General features: G+C 43.7%; 1 protein-coding gene and 1 long non-coding RNA gene across 5 annotated transcripts in view; one reads left to right on the forward strand and one right to left on the reverse strand.

Moving 5' to 3' along the window:
• LOC110487626 (angiopoietin-1) overlaps window positions 1–24,799 on the forward strand; it is a 62,698-nt gene that overhangs the window by 29,802 nt on the left and 8,097 nt on the right. For 2 of the 4 annotated variants that reach the window (XM_036970922.2, XM_036970925.2), the window contains exons 4-7: window positions 2,111–2,343; window positions 8,896–9,023; window positions 10,019–10,120; window positions 12,548–12,714. In XM_036970922.2, the coding sequence (XP_036826817.1) occupies window positions 2,111–2,343; window positions 8,896–9,023; window positions 10,019–10,120; window positions 12,548–12,714 (630 nt within the window). The remainder of the gene's footprint in view (window positions 1–2,110; window positions 2,344–8,895; window positions 9,024–10,018; window positions 10,121–12,547; window positions 12,715–24,799) is intronic. The other 2 variants (XM_036970923.2, XM_090228181.1) reach the window with 1 other exon arrangement.
• Window positions 186–24,460, reverse strand: LOC149970286 (uncharacterized). Its single transcript, XR_016493641.1, has 2 exons — window positions 24,253–24,460; window positions 186–2,326 (listed from the first exon to the last, which is right to left on the reverse strand). It is a non-coding gene; the product is annotated as an uncharacterized LOC149970286 (long non-coding RNA).

Consider the following 24,799-nt stretch of genomic DNA (forward strand, 5'->3'; position numbering starts at 1 on the left):
AGAGTCCTGTTTGTTGATTGGTCCAGTGGGACTGTCTCTCACTGTCCGTTTAAAAGCTCCCTCCCGTCCCCAGTGCTCACTGTAAATACAGTAACACAGCTGTACTGAATTCTTTAGTTAATATGCTTTCTGAAAAAAAAGCGACCTCAACTGATCCCAATGTTTGAGAGCTGCACTCAAAGTTCATAGACAGGGATTCCTTTACTGAGAGAAATTTGCAAACGCTTGTGCAATTATGAAATCACCGCTCATTTAGTTCTGAATCTGTTAATCAATTCCACGTAAGACTATATTATAATAATTATAAAATGTAAGACCATTGGACACAGTTAAGGTTTACGTTAATCTACAAAGTGTGTGATGAAATGTATGTATGTTTATTGTCCGTGTGCAACTCATGGTAACTGAATCCACTGACATAAACATTTGTACTTCTATTACAGTCTGGGCGTAATATATATACAATGCATTCGGCCTTCACTTTTCCCACATTTTGTTACGTTACAGCCTTATTCTAAAATGGATTAAATATGTTTTCCCTGCTCATCAATCTACACACAGTACCCCATAATGACAAAGCAAAAACTGTTTTTTTTTTTAGAAATGTTTACAAATGTATAAAAATATATATATATATGCAATATCACATTTACATAAGTAATCAGACCCTTTACTCAGTACTTTGTTGAAGCACCTTTGGGAGTGATACCGCCTCTAGTCTTTTTGGGTATGACGCTACAAGCTTGGCACACCTGTATTTGAGGAGTTTCTCCCATTCTTCTCTGCAGAACCTCTCAAGCTCTGTCAGGTTTGATGTGAAGAGTCGCTGCACAGCTATTTTCAGGTCTCTCCAGAGATATTAGATCGGGTTCAAGTCCGGTCTCTGTCTGTCCCGAAGCCACTCCTGTGTTGTCTTGGCTGTGTGCTTAGGGCCGTTGTCCTGTTGGAAGGTAAACATTCACCACAGTCTGTCCTGAGCGCTCTGGAGCAAGTTTTCATCAAGGATCTCACAGTACTTTGCTCCGTTCATCTTTCCCTTGATCTTGACAATCTGCCTGTCCCTGCAGCTGAAAAACATCCCCACAGCATGATGCTGCCACCACCATGCTTCACCGTAGGGATGGTAAAGGGCCAGGTGATGAGTGGTGTCAGGTTTCCTCCAGACGTGAAACTTGGCATTTATGCCAAAGAGTTCAATCTTGGTTTCATCAGACCAGAGAATCTTGTTTCTCATGGTCTGAGAGTCCTTTAGGTGCCTTTTGGCAAACTCCAAGCGGGCTGTCATGTGCCTTTTACTGAGGAGGGGCTTCCGTCAGGCCACTCTACCATAAAGGCCTGATTGGTGGAATGCTGCAGAGATGGTTGTCCTTCTGGTAGGTTCTTCTATCTTCGACAGAGGAACTCTGGAGCTCTGTCAGAGTGACCATCGGGTTCTTGGTCACCTCCCTGACCAAAGCCCTTCTCCCCCGATTGCTCAGTTTGGCCGAGCGGCCCAGCTCTGTGCCTCGACAGAATCCTGTCTCGGAGCTCTACAGACAATTCCTTCGACCTCATGGCTTGGTTTTTGCTCTGAAATGCATTGTCAAATGTGGGATCTTACATAGACAGGTGTGTGCCTTTCCAAATCATGTCCAATGAAATGAATTTACCACAGGTGGACTCCAATCAAGTTGTAGAAACATCTCAAGGATGATCAATGGAAACAGGATGCACCTGAGCTTAATTATGAGTCTCCTAGTAAAGGGTCTGAATACTTATGTAAAGTTGGGTTCCCATTCCACATGTTACCCTAGTTACAGTTCAGAACATGTTTTGGGGTAGAGAGAAGGGGATATGCTGCAGCAGATTTAGAATGACAATTCACTTGCTTGATCTGTCAAAAGGAGGCATGTGGAACATAACATAGAAAGTGATGGAATTCCACTGTTTTTGACAATCACAAAGAAATACCAGTATTTATTTGGGAACTATTATGTAAATTCCATACAACCATGTAAGCACCAGATTACAAATAGGGGACTAATCCGACAAAGAAAAGTTAGTCATAGCTTTAGATTACAGTTCTCTATAAACTAAAGCTATATGCATAACTAACTTTCTGACCCCCAAGGTTCCTGGAGCAGAAGATGCAGGAGATGGAGTCTCGTCACCAGGAGGAGTTGGAGATGCTGCGGGAGGAGAAGGGCAGCCTGCAGGCCCTGGTGGCGAAGCAGAGTGGAGTGATCCGTGAGCTGGAGACCCAGCTGACCAGGGCCACGGGCAACAGCACCGCCATGCAGAGGCTGCAGCAGGAGATGATGGACACCGTGCATAACCTCATCAGCCTCTGCAACAAAGACGGAGGTAAGGAGCTAAAGGTCTAGTGTTGCCAGACATCATGCTGTATTCTCTTTCAAGAAGATCCCTAGTTGGGGGCTCGACCCTGAAGACAACAGTGAAACGCATGCATATGCGGTGTAGATAGATGTATTTGACAATTTAAAACACAATGCAACCCCACATGTGGATAACACAAAAAAAATGACACAAAGTACTAGGTATACTTTGGTTACATATATAACATGGCGCCGGGAGAAGATGGCAGACGTTTTACGTGCCCCCAACACTGCACTGTTGGTTAGGGGCTCGTAAGTAAGCATTTCACTGTAAGGTCTATATATATACCTGTTGTATTCGGCGCATGTGACTAATACAATTTGATAACACATAATAAAATAAAGGACAGGACAACATTGCCCTCAAACTCAACTCTGGACCTCGAGGCCAGTTCCACTGCGTTTATTTATTGTTCCCCTCTAATCAGGGACTGAGGTAGGTGCAGTTAGTTATCAGGTAGAAACAGAAAACCAGCAGGCTCCGGACCTCGTAGGGTAAGATTACCTCTGGCCTAGAGCGTTACATACAGATATGAAGAAGGTCATGTTTTATACTGCTCGATCGTTAGCCAGATTTTGACATTATTTTTAAATAAAGTTATGGTCGGCATGGTGTTGAGTTGCTGCGGTAGTTTGTTCCACTCGAACGCGCCGGTATATAAAAAGGTGTTCTTACCAGATAGACTCTTAAATTTAAAACAGGCAATATCAGTCTCTGGTTCTGGTGTTGTATTGTTAGACATTACTGAAAAAAGTTACATAATTTGAGTCAGTAATAATTCTATGGACCAGACCGTGTTGAATTAACATGATCCTGTTCTCTGCAGATAGTCAGCCAAGCTGATTAAAATTCTCAACCTCCAGATGAGTACGAGGGGGAGTTTAAGTACAACTCTCACCGGCTTGTTTTGGCTGGTCTGTAGCGTATTCATGTTTAGGGATGCTGGTGAACCATGATGTGCACGCACAACCAACACTGAACTAGTGCACCTGCCAGAGTCTTTCGGGTGTCAATATCAAGATATTTTTTGGTTTATCTTTGTTAAAACCTTTAGGGCCATAGTCTCACCAGTCAGGTGACTATCCAATTCACAACCAAGGTAGCTGACAGAGTTTCATAGTGTAACCACTGAGTTGTCCACTTTGACACTAAAACCAGGGGACCTTGCAAGCTTTACTCTGGAACCAAATAAGATGGATTCTGTTTTTGCAAGATGCAGAGAAGGTTTGTTATCTGAAAGCCATTTACTGATATTGGATATCTCTGCACAAAGGATCTCTTCTACTGAGAATTTGTTCTTATGGGACACCAGTAGAGAAGAGTCATCCGCATACAAAAACAAATGACGAGAGCATGTTCATTTCATTTCATAATATCATAGGAAGACAAGTGAGCCATGGGTGCTCCACTGCAGGACCCCACAGCTAATCACCTTCGGCCTAGAATGTTTTCCATTAACGTCCACCACATCCACCATTTTAACTTGTAGAGCATGATACTATGATCAGCCGTGTCCAACGCCTTCTGCAGATCCAGCATAACCATTCCCCAGAAATGTCCCTTGTCAACTTCTTTCCTGATAAAGTCCGTTAAGAGCAATACGCGTGTGTCAGTGGAGTGGGACCTTCTAAAACCAGACTGTGGTTTGTATATAAAAAATTTTTTTATTGCTAGTATATTCCTCTGTTCATAAGACAGCACAGTCAAAATAGATACAGGTCTGTAGATGCCCTTGTCTGTTTTGCTGCCCTTCTTGTGGATAGGGGTCACTCTTAGCATGTTTCAAATCCATGGGATCTCTACCCTGCTCAGAGATGTTGATTAAATGGGTGACAGAGGGGGTCAATGAGCTCAGCACCATCTCTTTAAAACCTGTCAGGGATATTGCAGAGGGCCTGTAGCTTGGGAGCGGTTTCGTTCAGACAGTCTCTGGACAACTTCAGCCTGAGACACTGCTGTAAAGGATAATACATCAGCGTGTGCATCCATCTTGCAGTAATAGCCTAGGACCTGACCCTCCCCGTACACCCCAGTACAACCAGGTAGCTTCTATACCAAATTTGAGGCAATTGATGCGAGAAATGTATTGAGATTGCCGGCTACCACCCCCTTTACTCCTTTATTTGTTATTACACGTGCAAGATAAGAATGTAAAAATAAAAATATGAAAAGGAAAAGGTGATTTGGAAACTGTTTTGGCCTCCCCAAGGGGAAATTGGATTGCGATAGAACAATACATGTTTTGTCCAGACTGTACAGTCCTATCATGATGCCACTACCATAAACATGGTTCCATACAGGGAGGCAGAGGGATGCCTAGTCCCTTAAACTCTGCTTGAGGGAGAAAGCCACGGGGGTCATCCTTTTCCAAGAAGCCCCCGTCACGCTTGTTACTCAGCGTGGTGCTCTCTTTACGGTAATGGCTTATCATACTGCACCGTAACAGCCTAGGCTGTGGTTGCCGCTTGAGTGAAATGTCAAACAGACACCGTTTTGAGTAATCACCTATCTTCTTCCTTTGTGTCTCCCCGTGGCGATAATTAGGAGGAGCAGGGATTTCCCTTCGGCCCACCGTTTGACCCCGTCAGCAACACAATCCTCAGGTTTAGTCAATGCAGTCAACTCATTACCCCCACTTCAATCCAAGTCTGCCCTCCGTCACATTCAGTCACAGGAAATTTCAAGTAAAAGTGTGTTCTGGGATTGGTGGAGTTGTGTAGAGAGAAACCTTGCACTCTGTTCATGTTCGCTACTTCCTGCTGTGACGGCCTAGACGCCACACTGTATCCTGTGGCTGTTCACCCATCCAACAGGAAATGAGCAGGCATGAATGGATATCTGAGCCATGGTGAGTGGATATGTGCATGACATGGTTAAGGCGTGCTTTGTATTAATCATGCTGTTGTTCTTCATAGCTTTAATGTTCCATGCCAAATGGATCACCAGCGGCCTCTTTTCATAGCTCTGACAGTAGGAACACTTTATGGCAGGAGGTCCTTTGAGTGTCATTAAAGCTCTCGACTGATTGGCTCATATCAACCAATCACTGTGACGTGCCATGTTGTGACCCAAATATGTCATTAGGGTTTATTAGGTAGCTAAAACAAGTCGCTAACTGAAAAACATGTCACTAACTGAAAAATAAATCACTAACTGACCTGGCAAGTAGTCTGCCATGTTCCACTTTGTCATATAGTCAGACATGTTATCTCCCTGTCAGCTCAGGGTGTTTCTGGGGTCACAGGGGCATCCAGCCTTCCGCCGGGATTGGTGGCTGCTTTAGCGAGAGGAGAATGAAATTGAACATTGTTGTCCTGGCTCTGTGGTTGGTCCGTTCCTGAGGGCCAACCAGGCACTGGGGTCACCCGATTCACCCCTGACAAATAATTCAACCTATAATGGTTCCTAGGGGAGGTCCTGTCCAGTGGAGGTAAATGGGTAGGTAGATCTCAACTGATTGCCTGTTGCAACACTCCCGTTCTCCAACAGTGTCTAAATCTAGATGCGATGAAGCTCAGTTAGAAGGGAGAATTTTCGGGGGAGGATTTGTTTGTTTACCAAACGGATTTGTGTTTTAGTTCGGGGAGGGTCAGCTTTTTGTGCCATTGGATGGCGTCTACTCGAATTAGGTTCTGTTTTGAAAACTGAGCCCTAGAATTTTATTTTAATGCTCGGATTCAAATCATCATTGACACTTACTATGTGGAACAGTTTAAAAAGGGGAGTTCAGATTCTAAAATGCCATAAACATTGTTACTGAAGTTTATCCAGAAACGTACTTAAATATACTTATTTACATTTTCAATGCCTTTTCAACTTTTTTACTTGTTCAATCATCTTTGATGAGGCCAGATGCCACTGAGCTCAGGTTTGGGTCGTGATTATTACCGAAACCTTATTATAGTGCAATGAGCCAAGGACCGTTATTAATGGTAATTGACCTCAGTGTTGGAACACACTTAAAAATCTCTGGCCTGCTAAATATGATTTTCTTTCACAGTATTCTATTATCCCACCTAATGAAAGGCATCAATCATTTTTAAAGCCGGGATTGCCATGCCTGGAGGGAGTAGGATCTTATTTTAATTCCCTGCATTTAGCTCAGAGCTCTATGCATATTGCTTCAAAATGGCATTTACGCTGAGAGTAAATCATCAGATGGCTTCTATTAAAGCTTTTTAGGATTGAACTTTACTCATGTTTTAAGCATAATGATTTGTCTTGATGTGACACCTGACGCTGCAAAGATACTCTGGAGGAGATAGAGAGAATATCCATGAGGTGTGTAATGGCACCGTCCATCATGGACTTATCCCAGACTTATATTGACCCTATTTGGGTTTGCTTGTCTTTCACTCAGATCTTTGTTTGTGGGTTTGAGTCAATTTCCTTACTTTAAACATCCGTTCAAATTCAATTGAGTCTGTCCATTTTGGTACCCTTTCCTTGTGTTTGTGTCCACGTGTGTCCATTTGACTCCATGGGGTGCCTTCAGGGTCCGCATAGAAATGCATAAGGGACCTTTTCAATCCTCAGGGGTCTTTGAGGGGCCTCTCGGGTCTTCTTGCGTCCATGTAGGTTCATGAGAGTCCTTTTAGCTCTGCGTCTCGGCCTCACTGGGTCCATTTGGGCTCATTTGGCAAGGGTACTGATTTATGCAAACACCCCAGCCCTGCTGTTCTTTTCACATGAACCCCCCACTGAATACGAGTCCCCACTGAACCACAAAATATTTGTCTGTAAATAAATATTGGGACATAAATAATATTTTCAGAGCCAGGCTGAAAGCTGTTCAATGGTGCCGCTCCTATAGCAGGGAGTCCCCAGTCTCTGGTAGGGTTCGACCACGCCGTTGATTGTGAAATGTGTCCTCCCTGTGACGGACTGTGAGTCAGAAGGTTCCCCTTTGACACCGACCTCTCCCACCTCTCTAATGCATCCTGCCATCTCCCAGTGTGAGGTAAATTGAGGCACGACAGGGCCGGCCTTTTGTTGTGTTAGACTACGCAGTGCAAGGTCCCACTCCATCAATCTGTCACAGCAGGATATTCTTGTCGCTGACACTCAATACTTCGTCAAAATGGCCGAAATCATACGCCTAACGGGCAGCCTGTGTCTCCCCTGACTGTTTCAGCTGAGGGGGAGGATCAAAGTGGAGTCTAAGGATCACTGACACGTTTCGCTTTCCAGTGACATCCCCTTTGCCTAAACAATCCCAATAGTAAAAACAATGGTGTAAAAACTGAGATGCTCCCCCTCATTTTGGAGGGGGGGAAAATGGAATTTCCATCGATATAACAAGGGCTTGGAGGGTAAATATAAGCCACTTGTTATAACAGGAACTTGAAATGTATAGCTTGTAGTATTTTGTCCTCAGCCCCTTGCTTGGTTTCAAAATATTGCCGCCATAATTATCTACAGATGGAAATAGACACAGCTGCCTCTTTGAACAGGCCTGTCAAAGGCAGACACCATCTCTCTCAGGGCGGGAGACTATCCACTTGACAAACTGCTTTTGTCTTGCTAATAAGCCATTCAGTCACTCTCTGATTTTATCACGAGCTATGTGGATATCCACACAGAGACCTTGTAGTTCGGCTTCTGTGTCACGTTTCTAAAATATTCGTTTTCTGGAATGTAAAGATGGTAATCATGATAGATGGACACTGTCAGATTTGATATTACAACCCCCCCCCCATGCTTGATGACTCATATGTGACATGAAACTAAAGGTAGTTCATTATTTCTTTAAATACTGTGATCATAAATGACATACCAGTATAAAACGTCAAAGGGTCAGTCACTGGGTATAGATTTAATATTACTCTGTAAACTCAGCGTCAAGGTCATTCACATTTCTACAGATACAGATACACAGTACCTGAAATGAATTTGAAAACGGTGTTACTGTAGGCTACATTTTGATTTCAGCGGTGCACAGCATGCTGTCCTGATATTGAGACAAGAACAGTTGATTATTTACGTCGTTATACTCTCATCAGCATACACCCGTCCCGTCCCCCGTCCCCCATATGACTTAATCTCTTTTTATCGCTTAATGCATAGCTACTGTATGTTGGATGACCTTTCTACATGGAGCTCTCTTCAATGCATTCTAACTCACACCTTATGTAGGTTACCTGACAAGTGGAATGGGTGGACGCACAGAAACGAAATGTCAAGCGACAGCTCGGCTGTCATACAGTATATTCTGGTAATGGACAGAAAGCAGCGGCCAAGTGCTTGAGCACAGGGCTTTTAAAAGACCTCATTGACATCTGTCAGTTAAATATGTCATTTGAAAATGGCGGCATAAGGAATTTGCTCGTTGACACTTTGAAAGTAGAACTCCATTTAACCGTGACAGTTTAAAAATGCTAAGTCTGAGACGGCTGGTGTTTTGTTTTGCTTGGAAGTACAATAGACGACAGTGTCTATGTCCTGAAGTCTTTCTAGTGCCCGTCTGAAGTTCCACAGTCGGACGTTGTGGTGCCAAATACGTGTCCCATGTTTCCTCAGTAGTCCCAAACAGCACGAAGAGGGTGGACGAGGAGAAGAAGTTTCGGGACTGCGCCGATCTGTACCAAGCTGGCTTCCACAAGAACGGGCTCTACACCATAAACATCAATGCCCAGGAGACCAAAAAGGTGGGCAGCCAGACAGAATGTAATATAGAGACTGCCATGTGAAAAAAGCTACCATTGCATTCTACCAACACTCTTTGATGGGTGTTTAATGGAGTTTAGCGTGTTTTTGTTACTAGAGCAAGCTTCAACTCTGTCCAAGAAAGCCAAAGATATTGGCCGACCGGAGAGAAGCCAATGGAGGGGTGCTATGATAGTTATTGGCTGCTTCAGTGCTTCAGGAATAATCAAAGGCTCAAAATATACACTTGGTAGCCTGATGAGAGCAAGGGTACACAAGAGGTTGGCGGGGGATAAGGTGGGGGGTGAAACAGGTGTTCGCCACCTCAACAGGGTGCTGCCAGACCTCAGACAGATGGCAGGGAGGTTCGAGGGGGACGGTTGGTGGAGGAGTGAGCGATGAGGCGGAGATTAAGGAGAAAGCATCGCGTCTGGTTTCTGAGAATAATTCTGTCAGGGGGGGTACATCTCTTAATTATACCCAGACTGGGCGATGTGTGTTCAGCTGGGGTCTTGGCCGGGGTGAGAGACCTCCTCCAGACCTTCTCCACTCCTCAAACAAAGAGCACCACAGCAGATAGATACCCCTGTTATCAGCTTACACAGGACAGAGGCCAGGGTTAAGGGCCATGTTCCACCCAGGTGTCCGCTGGTATGTGTCCGACTCCACTCCACTGGCCCCCTCCACTTTAATCTGAACCAGGCCTGGGATTGGGATCACCTCCCGGGAGTTGTAGGAGGATCAGGAAACATTTATTAAGCTTAAATTCCCTCTGATGATTCATGAGAAGGAATCACTAGTTAGGCCCGCTGTATTTCAGAATGATGGTTCACAACAGCAAGTTTCACCTACCATGTCTATATTTGGGCTCTAAAACGTAAGTTAGGAGCACGTAGAATGTGTTTGTAGGCGGTCTGAGAACTTAATGAATGTGTGTGTGTGTGTGTGTGTGTGTGTCTGTGTCTGTGTCTGTGTCTGTGTCTGTGTGTGTTTAAAGGTGCATTGTAACATGGAGACCGCTGGCGGCGGATGGACGATCATCCAGCGAAGAGAGGACGGCAGCCTGGACTTCCAGAAAACGTGGAAGGAATACAAGACGGTAAGACGAGAAGAAGAACACACAACCCAAATCTACAGCGACACACCCACAAGATAAAGCCAGGAAATTGATGTGGAGTCTGTTTCCAACACACATCCTCCGTCACAGTAAACGATGACAAAATGGGTGTACTCTCGCCTCTCTGTCTTGATTTAACATGTTGAAATTGAGGTAGGATTCTCTTGTATTCTCAAGGGTGGCCAGGCCCATGTGGAAAACTCCATCCAGATGTGACCTAACCGGCAACACCGGCTGTACCTCTAGAACATCTGCACACTGAGAGGGATTCCCCAACCCCTCAGATTAGAGACTTACGTGTCGGAGGCTGGCGTGAAGCCCAACCCAACCCTGGGCCTGACACACTGTTGTTCTTCTTTTTAAACAGGGAAGCATTAGTCCGAAAACAATACATTTGTTTAGTCTTATGTAACCGCGCCAGGTGTTGTGATCATCATCACCTATTGAATAGGGAATGGATAGCGACTGGGGGGCTAACAGAGGCTCTGTTTAGCTTTAGGCACGATGAGTGACCCCATTGCCGTTCCTATTAGCTGTAATGTATGCTACCACAACGTAGTTAGAATAGCAGCTGGACACCAGATTCAATATGGAGGGTGTTTTAATGACCGATCTGGGCAGATGGTAATAGATGATCTGCAGAGGGAAAACATAGATTTAGCAAGGGTGAAAAGGGTTGGGCTCGTTTGGAGGGTAAAGAGGTACGGACAGAGAGTCCAGCTGGTTAGAAGAAGCGAGGGAGCCAAGAATGGAGAGCGTGGAATATATGTGACAATGGAATCAGCACGGACCCTGGTACTGCCACCAAATACCCGGCACACCATCGGTGTGGTCCTGAAGGTGATTGATGGTGTTTTATTGTGTGATGAAATGAACTGCTGTTGGTCACTGTGGGCTCGTGCGAATAAATTCAACACACTTGAAGGATTCATCAATATTACAGTCAAACTTCAATGGGCTATTCCCATTTTGTGGGAGGATGGAAAGCAATCGGGTAGCGTCCCCTACTATTAGTATGTGATCTTATGACCGTAACGTTTATAATTACAAGTGCTAGATAGAGTATGTGTAGCAGGATAATAAATGGTGGAGGCATTCTCCAACTAGTATGAGACACAAATCGATTTGACAATTTGCATACCTTATTAAATACGTGTTTGTCTGTACAAGCGTTTGTCAGGGTGGTATGGCACACTTTATGAAATCAAACTTTCTATCGGTCTTGATCATTTTACAAAAAAATGTACTTCTCTACCCAACAATACTTCAAACCTCCTCCCTGAAAACCGGCAGGTGCATTCAGCCAGGTGTGTATGAACACTCTAGTGTGGAACAATAGGAGGGAAGCACTAGTGTTTGACTCCAACCATCCCTGTCTTCAGCCAGGTTTCCAGAGATGAAACGGGAGTCACAAGGGGTGGCATTGTCCAGCGCTTAAAAGGCAGATCTTTCAGAGGAGGGAGTCGGATTGAGTTGAGGTCGTGGCCCAGCCACTTTCTAATTCCACCCACACAGCAGGACGTGTCTCAGGCTGGAGGAATGCCCCATATTTACTTTCCCCCTTCCACTCTCCTAATCACCACATGCTCTCGGCACAAACACAGACATCTCCGCCTTCAAACCACCCCCAACCCTTCCCACCAATCATTAATGGAACAGTCCAGAGCTCCAGACCCGTCTCTAATACTCCCCATTGCAGGTTAGTTACTGCTGCTGCTGTCAAAGGCCCTTTGTCTACGATGGGAGTCGTTTGTGATCACACATAAACGTGGTAATTGTTGAAATGATATGAGAAGGCATGCATGGCATTGCGTGTGTCTGTTGTCGTTCTTCTGGACTGTGTAATATAGAGGGTTTATTACATTTGGTTTGGTGTGGGTTAAAGGGTGGAAAAGGTGCTTTGTGTGCCTTTTATCAGCCGGACCCAGTTTACGCTGTCATAAACAGGTGTTCCACTGTGTGTTCCACTGTATGAAATAATCCATGTTATGTGTTGTAATGTCTACCTGGTTTCACATTGTTTCGCTGGGTTGAGTGAGTCTCTCTCATGGCAGTCACTATTAAGTGAGACCAAGCCAATGTGCATGAACAGAAGAGTGCGCATGAGTATTTATACGGTAATAAGGGACATTATCAATGGTAGACACGATAGCCCAGTCTGAAGTCAACATTTAATTTGCTTTGGCGTCAACCCTGAAGCAGTCATTGATGATGACATCAAAAAAAGGTCTGAAATAATAACTGACAAAAATGTTTATAGAAAATGGTGGAGAGATTGCATCTTTTCCAGGAAGACCTTGGAAGAGATCGGGAATTACTTATATCCTGTATCCCGGATTTGACAGTAAGATTCCTTATAGGCCTGAGTGATGACTCTGGCCTCCTCTTCCTCTTCTTCCTCTGTTGCAGGGCTTCGGGACGGTTTCTGCAGAGCACTGGCTGGGGAATGAGTTTGTATACCTGCTGACCAGCCAGAGGCAGTATGCCCTCCGTGTGGAGCTGACCGACTGGGACGGACACCAGGCCTTCTCCCTATACGACCGCTTTCACATCGACAGTGAGAAACGCAACTACAGGTACTACGAGCTGTATCTACGGTGCCTTCAGAAAGTATTCATACTCCTTGACTTATTCCACATGTTGTTGTGTTTACAGCCTGAATCTAAATGGATTCAATAGATTTTCTTCTCTCACCCATCGATACACAATTACAACGTGAAAACATGTTTTTAGTCATTTATGCAAATGTATGAACATGAAATACACAAATATCTAATTTACACCCCTGAGTAAAAACCTTGAAGAAGCACATTTGGCAGTGATTACAGCTGTGAGTCTTTATGGGTAAGTCTGTAAGAGCTTTCCACACCTGGATTGTGCAACATTTGCCTATTATTCTGAACCATGTTTTCCTCTTGGATTTTGCCTGTGCTTAGCTCCAATTCCATTTATTTTTTATCCTGAAAAACGACCCAGTCCTTAGCGATTACAAGCATACCCATAACATGATGCAGCCACCACTATGCTTGAAAATATGGAGCGTGGTACTCAGTAAAGTGTTGTAGTGGATTTGCCCCAAACATAACACTTTGTATTCAGGACAGAAAGTGAATTACTTTGCCACATTTTTTGCAGTATTACTTTAGTGCCTTGATGCAAACAGGGTGCATGTATTGGAATATTTTTTATTCTATACATGCTTCCTTCTTTTCACTCTGTCAATTAGGTTAGTATTGTGGAGTAACTACAATGTTGTTGATCCATCCTCAGTTTTCTCCTATCACAGCCATTAAACTCTGTAACTGTTTTAAAGTCACCATTGCCCTCATGGTGAAATCCCTGAGACGGTTTCCTTCCTCTCCGGCAACTGAGTTAGGAAGGACACCTGTATCTTTGTAGTAACTTGGTGTATTGATACACTATCCAAAGTGTAATTAATAACTTCACCATGATCAAAAGGATATTCTGTGTCTGCTTTTTTTTACCCATCTACCAATAGATGCCCTTATTTGGGAGGAATTGGAAAACCTCCCTGGCCTTTGTGGTTGAATCTGTGTTTGAAATCCACTGCTCGAGTGAGGAACCATACATATAATTGCATGTGTGGGGTACAGAGATGAGGTAGTCATTCAAAAATCATGTAAAACACTAGTATTGCACAAAGAGTGAATCCATGCAACTTATTATGTGACTTGTTAAGCAAATATTTACCCCTGAACTTATTTAGGCTTGCCATAACAAAATGATTGAATATCTATTGACTCAAGACATTCCAGCTTTGCATTATTTATTCATTTGTAAAAAATATCTAAAAACATAATTCCACTTTGACATTATGGGGTATTGTGTGTAGGCCAGTGACACACATATTGATACGTCTCAAATTCATCCTGCCACTACTGACTGATATCCAAAATGGAGACATTGCTGACATTCTCTAGTCCAAATTCCTTCTCATTTAATGGTATCATATGTCACAACAGATATTTATATACTTGATACTTGGTTCTTGAATAAGGGGTACAACTTTTTTGCTTCTTTTAGAGGGTTAAATATGCTTCAAACTGTGGCAGATGCTTGGATTCGTTAGATGTGGAAAACTACCGGAATGTTACAGAAGGTTCCGAGCAATCAAATGTCTCTGAGAGGAGATGGTCTGACAATTCCAATTGAGGTGATTCACCGGATTTGTAGTCCTTTCTGATAAGAAGCTACTTCAGTTTCTAAATGTCCTATTTTCAACTTTAGATGGACTTCTGTTTGTTTTCCAAAGATATTATAGCCATTTATGTTGCCGGGAAGGGAGACACTTGCAGCATGGCTGAAAAACCTATACTTCAATGGTGTTTTGCAACGTCGGGTAGAGAGCGAGGCGACGGTCATATCTAATTTGTGGCAATGTCTTGGATTATATGACGACAGGATTTACTTTAAGAAGTCCGCCTCTTAAAGGGTTAGGACCTGGTGCGCACACTCTCTGGGTTTTCTCTGTGAGCTATGGAAATGTTACGAATAACGCTAATGGGAAAGGTCAACCAAGTTGTTTTGATTTGCTCTGAGACTAAATTTGGGTTTATTTGTCCCATTGTGAGGATTGGATAACTCCCTTTTTACCTCTCAGCGTTTGGTACTGACCGCACAGGCACTGACTGTGTTTGGCAAAGGGAGATTTGTTAAGTGCAGAGGAGGACAAGGGGTGATAATTCAGGTATGCTTATCTCTGTAAAAAGACACTTGAACAGGGATAGTGATTTATTTCCACTCAAAGTACATTATTTTGGACTATGTGGTCTCCCTTCCTCCCGCTCTCTCTCTCTCTCTCTCTGTTTCTCTCTCTCTCCCTCCCTCTCTCTCTCACTCATTCCGTTTCTCGCTCCCTTTCTCTCTCTCTCTTTCTCTCTCCCTCACACACAAAAAATAAGCAAAGAGCCGCACACATACTGTAACCTCTTTCTATTTTGATGGGGGAAACTGTGGTTGTTTGTGTCTTCAGGGCAGCAAGAGGCGTCTTTGGGCCGACACTTTAGTTTTAGGGAAGGACGGCCCGTCTGAAGTCGGACTGTTCAGGATTGAGTGGAGCAATCTAATCGGCCTGCTGATCACTATAAATAGATTTGTTCTCGCAACTAGTTGTGGTATGATAATCACTCATTGCTTCTCAGGAACATTGGCCAAAACAAACCAGAGGTCCAGGCCTCAAACAAACTGGTTGGAGAGGGCTGCCATCTATGTTCGGGTTCTCCTCGGCTCTGGCACCTCCCCTTTGGAATCCCAAACAATCTGCGACAAGTTGTTCAATTAGCATTTGTTGTGCTGAGAAGTACGAGATTGTAGCGAGAGATACCATGACATTTTGTTTTGTTTTTGGATTCTTTTGGGCATCGGTGGTGGGGGCTTTACTGGAACAGCACAATCTACACTGACGCAGACAGACACATTTGTTGAGACACATAAACAAAAATAGTACGGTTATGCACACTCACACACACAAACAAACACATACCGGCCCACAAACCCACACGCAGCCGTTGGAAACCGTAGAGGGCAATTTAAATATGTAGTCCACCGATGTTCGAGTGTTGCCCATTTGTCATAAACAATGTGAAGCTTTGCCAGGAAATGTTTGCTTTTACTGCCAGCTCCTTGCTTGTGTCTAAATATCAAGCCAGACAAATCGATCTTGGTTAGAAAGAAGTGAAATTATTGCCCAGAGAAATATAAGATTCTTATCCTTAATCTAAATCACATACAGCAAGGGATAACTGTCACATGTCTTACTGTTCTCCCTATTTTAAGGATTTCCAAAGCACAAAGGCTGAGTAAGACTCGCCAACACTGTTTTGTTCAGTATCCAGCCAGCGTAGTAAATCAAATATAATAAAGATATTAAATCAATACATCGTAATGTAGATCTTGGTTATTCAAAGCATATCTGTGAGTAGGTAGTAGGAGAAGTGAGTCATTTGGCCTGGGTCTCTTCTCGGGGTGTGACATAGTCATTTCCAGATGACACGGTAGCAGTGCATTGTGGGATTGATGCAGACGTCTTGGAGAGTCTATGCAACTCTTCCCTTTTCATTGTGTTGAAGCTTTGCTTAATGATGCTTGTGCTGGCAATAGCTTGCGTCCATATAAACATGAAATCATCTGATGAAACAGTATCAGTGTCTCGTCAATATTACAGCAAGGGAATACAGTGTTTGTGAAACTATTATCACTCGTTCTGACTTTTAAATATGAAGCGGTGTGTGCAGCTACTTTTCGTCTTCGCAATTGCTTTTCTCCCTCATATTTTCCCATGATGTAAATTACTTATTTTACCCCAAAAAGGACAATGCCTACCATGCCCGTATTACAATATACTGTAAACTGGCGTCAACGATACTGCTGTACAAACACTGTTGACATTGTTGAAAGAGTATTTACGGGCTGACCTTGTAGATCAGAACTACACAGCTCCCACTGAACCATGACCACACAGGCTTGAGAAATGTTCTTTTTGGTTTTCGCTCCATTGTCAATCAGGTTACCATAATTGCTGAATGTTATGTCTCTCTGTAAACCATACAAGGGAGCAGTCTATATAATGGACTGAAATTGTTAGCTTGATGAAATAGTGGGTTGCAATTGAAATAGTGTGTTGTACAGTAATTTAGTCATGACCCGCAAATAGCATTGTAGTTAACTCCATTGTAACAACACATTAGTTTGATAACACCCATTTATCAACATTTACAGAATGGGCCTCAAAATTAGGTCTTAGACCCTGTTAGGTGTCTTATTAGAGATAGATGGAGGGAGGAAAGAGCAGGAAAAGAGAGAGAGAGAGAGAGAGAGAGAGAGAGAGAGAGAGAGAGAGAGAGAGAGAGAGAGAGAGAGAGAGAGAGAGAGAGAGAGAGAGAGAGAGAGAGAGAGAGAGAGAGAGAGAGAGAGAGAGAGAGAGAGAGAGAGAGAGAGAGAGAGAGAGAGAGAGAGAGAGAGAGAGAGAGAGAGAGAGAGAGAGAGAGAGAGAGAGAGAGAGAGAGAGAGAGAATAGGGCTATGGGAAAATGGGAAGATCGGAAGAAAGAAATTCTTACTGCAGAGGGGCAGGGAGGGGAAATAGATGTTAGATGTCCATAACACAGCCAACATTTGTGGGACCATCATTCAAATGACAGAATACATGAATTTAGTTGCTCATCTGTTTACACGTTATCGATGTTGATGTCTATAATTTCTAAGAATGTAACAATCAGCTCAATGGATTTGGGTTCAAATTGTAATTTACCTAAGAGGATCAATACTGTCCAACAACAGCATTACTTACTGTTGTTGGACTCATCAACCATTCACACTGCCAATCTGTGGACAGATCTTATTTCTAATCATTTGTGTCTAATCTTGTTTTACTAAGTTTTGTATAATGATATTCTAAGAAAATGATGGTTGTAAATTGTTTCGAAGGTGTGCTGTGAACTAAAACATCAATGTTGTTGCTTACAAATGGATGGGGCCTCACATTAAGTTTTTTCGTTTCCAGGATATTTTGTGTGTGTGTGTGTGGACTGGGAGGTCAGGGAGAGTATTTCCGGGGGTCGGCCAGGCATGAGATAGCTCCACATACATGTTATTCCTCATGGGACGGGGTCAAGTAGACAGCCATCAGTCAGGGGTCAGAGTTGATAACATGACACACGCTACAGAAGGGCTCTGACCCATGTCTAACATCCTTTTCAACATAAGTCTGAGTAGGGGCCCTGTACCACAGTGGTCCAAGGGAAACATTTGACATATTAACAATGCATATTGAAGTACTGAATTATGGAACTGTTTAGGCTACTCGTTAATCCTTTATAGGCTATTTAGAGTTTCAATAAATATAAAATACTAACTACAGTAGGAGTACTTTAGGATGATACATTTTTCTACATTATACATTTCTTGCTATTTTTATATTTTTTCCCCCTTTTTCATGATATCAAATTGCGATCTTGTCTCAACGCTGCAACTTCCCAACGGGCTCGGGAGAGGTGAAGGTCGAGTCATGCGTCCTCCAAAACATGACCAGCCAAGCCGTACTTCTTTACACCCACTGGCTTAACCAGGAAGCCAGCTGCACCAATGTGTCGGAGGAAACACCGTTCAGCTGACGACCGAAGTCAGCTTGTAGGCATCTGGCCCGCCACAAGGAGTCGCTAGAGTGCAATGATCCAAGTAAAGCCCTCCCCGGCCAAAACCTTCCCGAACCTGGGCAATGCTGTGCCAATTGACTCGGACTCCCAATCACGGCTAGTTGTTACACAGCTGGGATCGAACCCCAGGCTGTAGTGACACTGCGATGTAATACCTTAGATCACTGCGCCACTCGAGAGGCCTGTAAACAGAATCTTTGCAAGGATACACATGTTATTTTGTGCTTGTATGAATGTACCATATCGTATTTGGGTCAGGAAATGTGTGTCTGAGTATATTTTACTGCATTTATGCTTTAATGTTGCATGTGAAGATTTAATGCAGCACCCTAGGCATTAAATAAAACAATCAATTCTGGATTTAAAAAAAATAAAACTATGTTAAAAAAGCTGTATGGGAGTTGCTAAACGTATGCACGGACACAAGTGAGGTTTACAGCTAAACGCTGTACGCCGAAATCCTCTCCGTTGGAGAAAAGCACTATATGTTTACTCTTCAACTGACTATTACATCTTTATTCAATATCCTTCCTCTCCAACCAGCCAAGTTCCCTAAATCCCGTGATTTCTCCATATGATAATGGTAAGATCCCTGGTGGAATCAGAAAATCCCTCAGATGTATTTGATGTAGGGATTTGGAGGAGGACTTGGCAACAGGGGGATTCTCTAGCTCGGCTGTGACCCCTCTGTCCTAGCCTCGCACTGAGATGGGATCACTGATACCCTTAACTCCTAGAGCTCAGTTTACTCATCCAACACTCATCCGCACTGCAGTCTGCCTGAGGCAGCAACGCTGAATGCTGTCTGTCTGTAAATCAAATGCTAAGGTAGCTGTGTTAAACGTTATGTTGTAAATATAAAATTCAAAGATCATTTAGGTGAGAGGCTGTAGTACTATTCTGATATTTTATTGCCCTTCCGTTGGGTTGCGGTTTAATGTTCTACTTGAAAGACATTAACAGGGCATGCATACAGTATTATCTACCTCAGTGATTACAGTCGGTGTCAACTTGGAAAGTAAAAAATGGTGAGTGTGTGTGCACATACGTGTGTGTCCATATATCCGTCTGTCTCCATGGTGTTATTTGACACCCAGCGGCAGGCGAGCGAATGGGCTACAGCCAGACACCTCTGGGTCGAAAGTGATCCATTGAGCATGGTGATTAACCTCTGCTATGAGCCAATCAGGCTGCGGTTTAGCAGGCTAATGACTGCCAGGTGTGCATCAACACGCACTGCCTGGACCTCAGCAGGTTTGGTTGTCTCCAACCTCCTTCTCAGACAGATAAAAGGAAGGAAGCCAGCAGGCTAGGTTGAACTGTGTCAGTCAAGAGTTGAAAGACGTCAATTTGAAAGACTGCCACGATTAGTGTTATGTTACACACATAAAAGGAGAGAGAAAAATACACCTAAACCAGTATGTAGTGTAGGATAATGGGCTTTAGAGTCATCAAAATGTATCAGTTGTAGTCAGCCAGAACATGTTATTTTTTCCCTCCAAATATTTAACATATTTTCCCAAGTTGACGCCATCTTTTGTACAGGCATACATACTGTATATAACAATAGTACACGTGGTCTCCCGAGTGTCGCAGCAGTCTAATGCACTGCACATTGCAGTGCTAGGGGCGTCACTACAGACCCGGGTTCGATCCCAGGCTGTGTCCCAGCCGGCTGCAACCGGAAGACCCATGAGGTGGTGCACAATTGACCCAGCGATGTCAGGTTAGGGGATGGTTTGGCCTGCCAGGATGTTCTTGTCCCATCGCGTTCTAGTGACTCCTTGTGGCGGGCCGGGTGCATGCATGCTGACTTCGGTCGCCAGTTGTGCAGTGTGTCCTCTGACACACTGGTGCTTCTGGGTGGTCCCGAAAGGGAGTTGCAGCAATGGGACAAGATGGTAACTACTAATTGGGGAGAAAAAGGGGTAAAAAATATGTTATGTTATGATGTGCTTCTCTGGAAAAATCCCTTCAGAATGTCAGTACTGCATAATAAAATATGACACATACTGTATGCTCTCATTGGCTGGCCTTCACTACATATCCATCACCAAACCCACTGGCACCAGGTCATCTATAAGTCTTTGCTAGGTAAAGCCCCGCCTTATCTCAGCTCACTGGTCACCATAGCAACACCCACCCGTAGCACGTGCTCCAGCAGGTATATTGTACTGGTCATCCCCAAAGGCAACACTTCCTTTGGCCGCCTTTCCTTCCAGTTCTCTGCTGCCAATGACTGGAACGAATTACAAAAATCTCTGAAGCTGTATCTCCCTCTCCATCTTTAAGCCTCAATTGTCAGAGCAGCTTACCAATTACTGTACCTGTACACAGCCAATCTGAAAATAGCACATACAACCAACTACCTCATCCCCATATTATTATTTACCCTCCCAGTATCTCTACTTGCATATCGTCATCTGCACATCTATCACTCCAGTATTAGGGCTAGGCGGGACAACTTCCTGTGAAACTGGAGGGTGCGCAATTCATATAAATAATCATTAAAATTATGGATATTAAACATTTCGGTACATACAAGTGTCTTGTATCGGTTGAAAGCTAAAATTATTGTTAATCTAACTGTACTATTCAATTTATAGTAGCTATTACAGCGAAAGCATGCCATGTGATTGTTTGAGGACGGCACCCCACATCAAAATATTTTTCCACCGGCACAGGTTTCATAAATTCACAAATAGCAATTAAATATTAACTTATTTTTTGAAAATCTTCCTCTGATTTGTCATCCAAAGGGTCCCAGCTATAACATGTAGTGTCGTTTTGTTAGATAAAATCATTTTTTATATCACAAAGTCAGTTTAGTTGGCGCCATTGATTTGAGTAATCCACTCGTTCAACGTGCAGAGAAATTAATTCGAAAATCTACCCCTAAACTTTGTTTCAACAAGTCAAAATACGTTTCTATTTACTCCTCCGATAGCCTAAAATGTAATCAAACTATAATGTTTCCTACGGAAAGAAGTATGTTCATTAGGAAACCGATTTTAGCAGGTGCGTCTTGTCTTCATGGCGCGCCCAAACACGAATTTCCAAGACTGTGTCCCTGTACTAAAACTGATGACAAAAGCTGAAAAAAAGGTGAAACTAAGTCTGGGATACATTTTTTGAATGGGGCATGCTTATTTAAGATGTTGAGGAAAGCACTTTTAAAGAGCAACCAGGCATCCTCTACTGACGGGATGAGGTCAATATCCTTCCAGGATACCCGGGCAAGGTTGAATAGAAAGGCCTGCTCGCTGAAGTGTTTTAGGAAGAGTTTGACAGTGATGAGGGGTAGTCGTTTGACCGCGGACCCATTACAGAAGCAGGCAATGAGGCAGTGATCACTGAGATCCTGGTTGAAGACAGCAGAGGTGTATTTGGAGGGCAAGTTTGTCAGGATGATATCTAAGAGGGTACCCATGGTTACGGATTTAGGGTTGTACCTGGTAGGTTCCTTGATAATTTGTGTGATATTGAGGGCTTCTAGCTTAGATTGTAGGACGGCCGGGGTGTTAAGCATATCCCAGTTTAGGTCACCTAACAGTACGAACTCTGAAGATAGATGGGGGGGCAATCAATTCACATATGGTGTCCAGGGCACAGCTGGGGCTGAGGGGGATCTATAACAAGCGGCACGGGTGAGAGGCTTGTTTCTGGAAAGGTGGATTTTTAAAAGTAGAAGCTTGAATTGTTTCGGCACAGACCTGGATTGTATGACAGAACTCTGCAGGCTATCTCTGCAGTAGATTGCAACTCCACTCCCTTTGGCAGTTCTATCTTCTCAGAAAATGTTGTAGTTGGGGATGGAAATTTCAGGATTTTTGGTGTCCTTCCTAAGCCATGATTCAGACATGGCTAGGACATCAGGGTTCGCGGAGTGTGCTAAAGCAGTGAATAAAACAAACTTAGGGAGGAGGCTTCTGATGTTAACATGCATGAAACTAAGGCTTTTACGGTTACAGAAGTCAACAAATGAGAGCGCCTGGGGAATGGGAGTGGTGCTGGGGGCTACAGGGCCTGGGTTAACTTCTACATCACCAGAAGAACAGAGGAGGAGGATAAGGGTACGGCTAAAGGCTATAAGAACTGGTCATCTAGTGCGTTCGGGACAAAGAGTATAAGGAGCAGATTTCTGGGCGTTGAAGAATAGATTCAAGGCATAATGTACAGACAAGGGTATGGTAGGATGTGAGTACAGTGGAGGTAAACCTAGGCATTGAGTGATGATGAGAGAAGTTTTGTCTCTAGAGCCAGCAGTTAAACACACTGCTACGCCATCTTGGAACACATCTGTGAAGTCTTGGAAATGGGCTGTGGCCCTGGCCTATCCACAGGTTGTTTAGCCGCAGTCTGACATGTCTCGCCCGTGTGGAGGGGAAAGACATATTTATGATGTTCTTTATTTTGCAGTGTTTGGGGAGGAATGCCGCCTCCTCTGAGCACCCCTGATGTATGGACCTCTATGGCACGCGTGACTTATAGCACTTTGGGGCTGTGTTTTTTCCCCCAGCTATAGTGGAAGTCTCTGTTAAATGTAACTGTCGCTGGTTGAGCCTTGGTGGTTTGATAGAGCCTTACAGATACAGGAACTCAATTACTGCTAGCTTCATTGCAGGCAGAAGGGTGAATTCAATCCAAACGTCTCTGTGAAATATGCTGCATGAATGCAGGTTTTAGGTAAGCCTAATGCAAGTGGTTGAAACAGAAGAGAAGTGAGATAGATTGCAGCAGTTCTATCTTGATGCAGCATGATGTAATTCAGCCTAGAATGAGCAAACTCTACGTACTTTGTAGGACCAATATGGCCTAGCTGTGAAGTGTTGTTCTGTGCTTCTAAACATGGTGTTGTAGTTTTGACTTTACACTAATGATAGAGTGTTGTCCTAATGCATTTCATCATGCATCTTGGAGTGGGCTTTAAAAGCATTGTTAAAGACTGCGGGCAGGTTGGTTCCGTGGACGAGTCGATGCATATCGTGCCATTTGGCGCAATAGAATACTCTATATGGTTCGGCAAGGATGTATTGACTATATTTTGTGAAAGCTTGGTTATTGTTGTCCCTTCAAGTTTCAAATGATCACTTAGTTTCATAAAACAACCATCCTCAACTGACCCCAATTTTGGTCACAAGGTAAAAAATCTGTAATTCTGCCCCTGAGCACGGCAGTTAACCCACTGTTCCCCGGGCGCCGAGGACGTGGATGTCGATTAAGGTAGCCCCCCCGCGCCTCTCTGATTCAGAGGGGTTGGGTTAAATGCGGGACACATTTCAGTTGAGTACATTCAGTTGGTCAACTGACTAGGTATCCCCCTTTCCCTTTGCAATACTCCAGAGTCCTTTCCTTATTGCGATTGAAATCAAAATCTGCAACAAAGTGGTAATAATGATGTGTAGTATTAATAATATTACCATTTGTATTCCTTTTGAATATATCCTAATATCCAACATCCGGCGATGAAAGAGCACTAACAAACCAGCATCCCCTTTAGACATTAGCAGAATGAGATGGCAGGACACCAACACTTCTTCCCTCAGGCTGTCATTGAGAAAGCCCAAATCAATCTCCCACAATCCAACATTGTGTTTATTAATGAGCCTTGGCCAATCTAATTTGCTCAAGAGCCAATCAGATCGGCTCGGTTGGTCCTCAGAGGCTTTAAGGGTCCCGCATCGGTTGCGCAGATGTTTGACACAAGAGATGAAATACAGCCTGTGACATGACACGCTAAACGTTTCTGCCGAGAAACAGAGACGGCAGAACAACTGCACTCACACAGGAAAACCGTCTCTTCCTCTTGAGCAAATTTGTTACTGCTGCCTCGGATCGCCCTACTTATCAGTTGAGCACATAATAGACACGACATGACAGGACGCAGATGTCAATTGGAGTTGGATTAGCTGGTAAACTGTCTGGTAAATACACAACTCACCCATTCAATACAGACCAAAATGATTTAAAGGTCAGACGAGTGTCATGCGGAGAATCCCTCTTCATGGCGTGTCTTGGCGATGTTTCTGTGTGCGGTCATAAGGCTGTGTAAATGTCTTCTAAATACACAGCCTGTGTCTGTTCTTTATCGGAGCAGTAGCAGGCTGCATCCTGGACTGTGTGGGCCAAGAATTAGCATAAGTTACACTGCCAGAAAATCAAGCTGCGTTTTGGGATATGAGAGGTATAGGCCCTACGGTAGAGTATCTGCAAGGACTTCTGTTGTCTTGAAGGGTCAGAGTCGTGCTTCGGCACGTGTCACAGATGAAGACTCACTACTTCCACCACACACACGCACACACACACTCAACTCCGACCCCCATAAAATGCACACTATTTCATCACCCCACTACCATGTCTAATTTCAACATGTTCAATTCATACGACCTTTCTTTGATTTCGATATAACCACTGATTAGAGCCATGACTTTCCACTACATAGTACAGTATTGGTTTAGTGGCTTAGTTGCATACCGAACAGTGACATA

The sequence above is a fragment of the Oncorhynchus mykiss genome, chromosome 30 (assembly GCF_057628025.1).
Source record: "Oncorhynchus mykiss isolate SJ-2025 chromosome 30, ASM5762802v1, whole genome shotgun sequence".
Taxonomy (NCBI): Eukaryota; Metazoa; Chordata; class Actinopteri; order Salmoniformes; family Salmonidae; genus Oncorhynchus; species Oncorhynchus mykiss.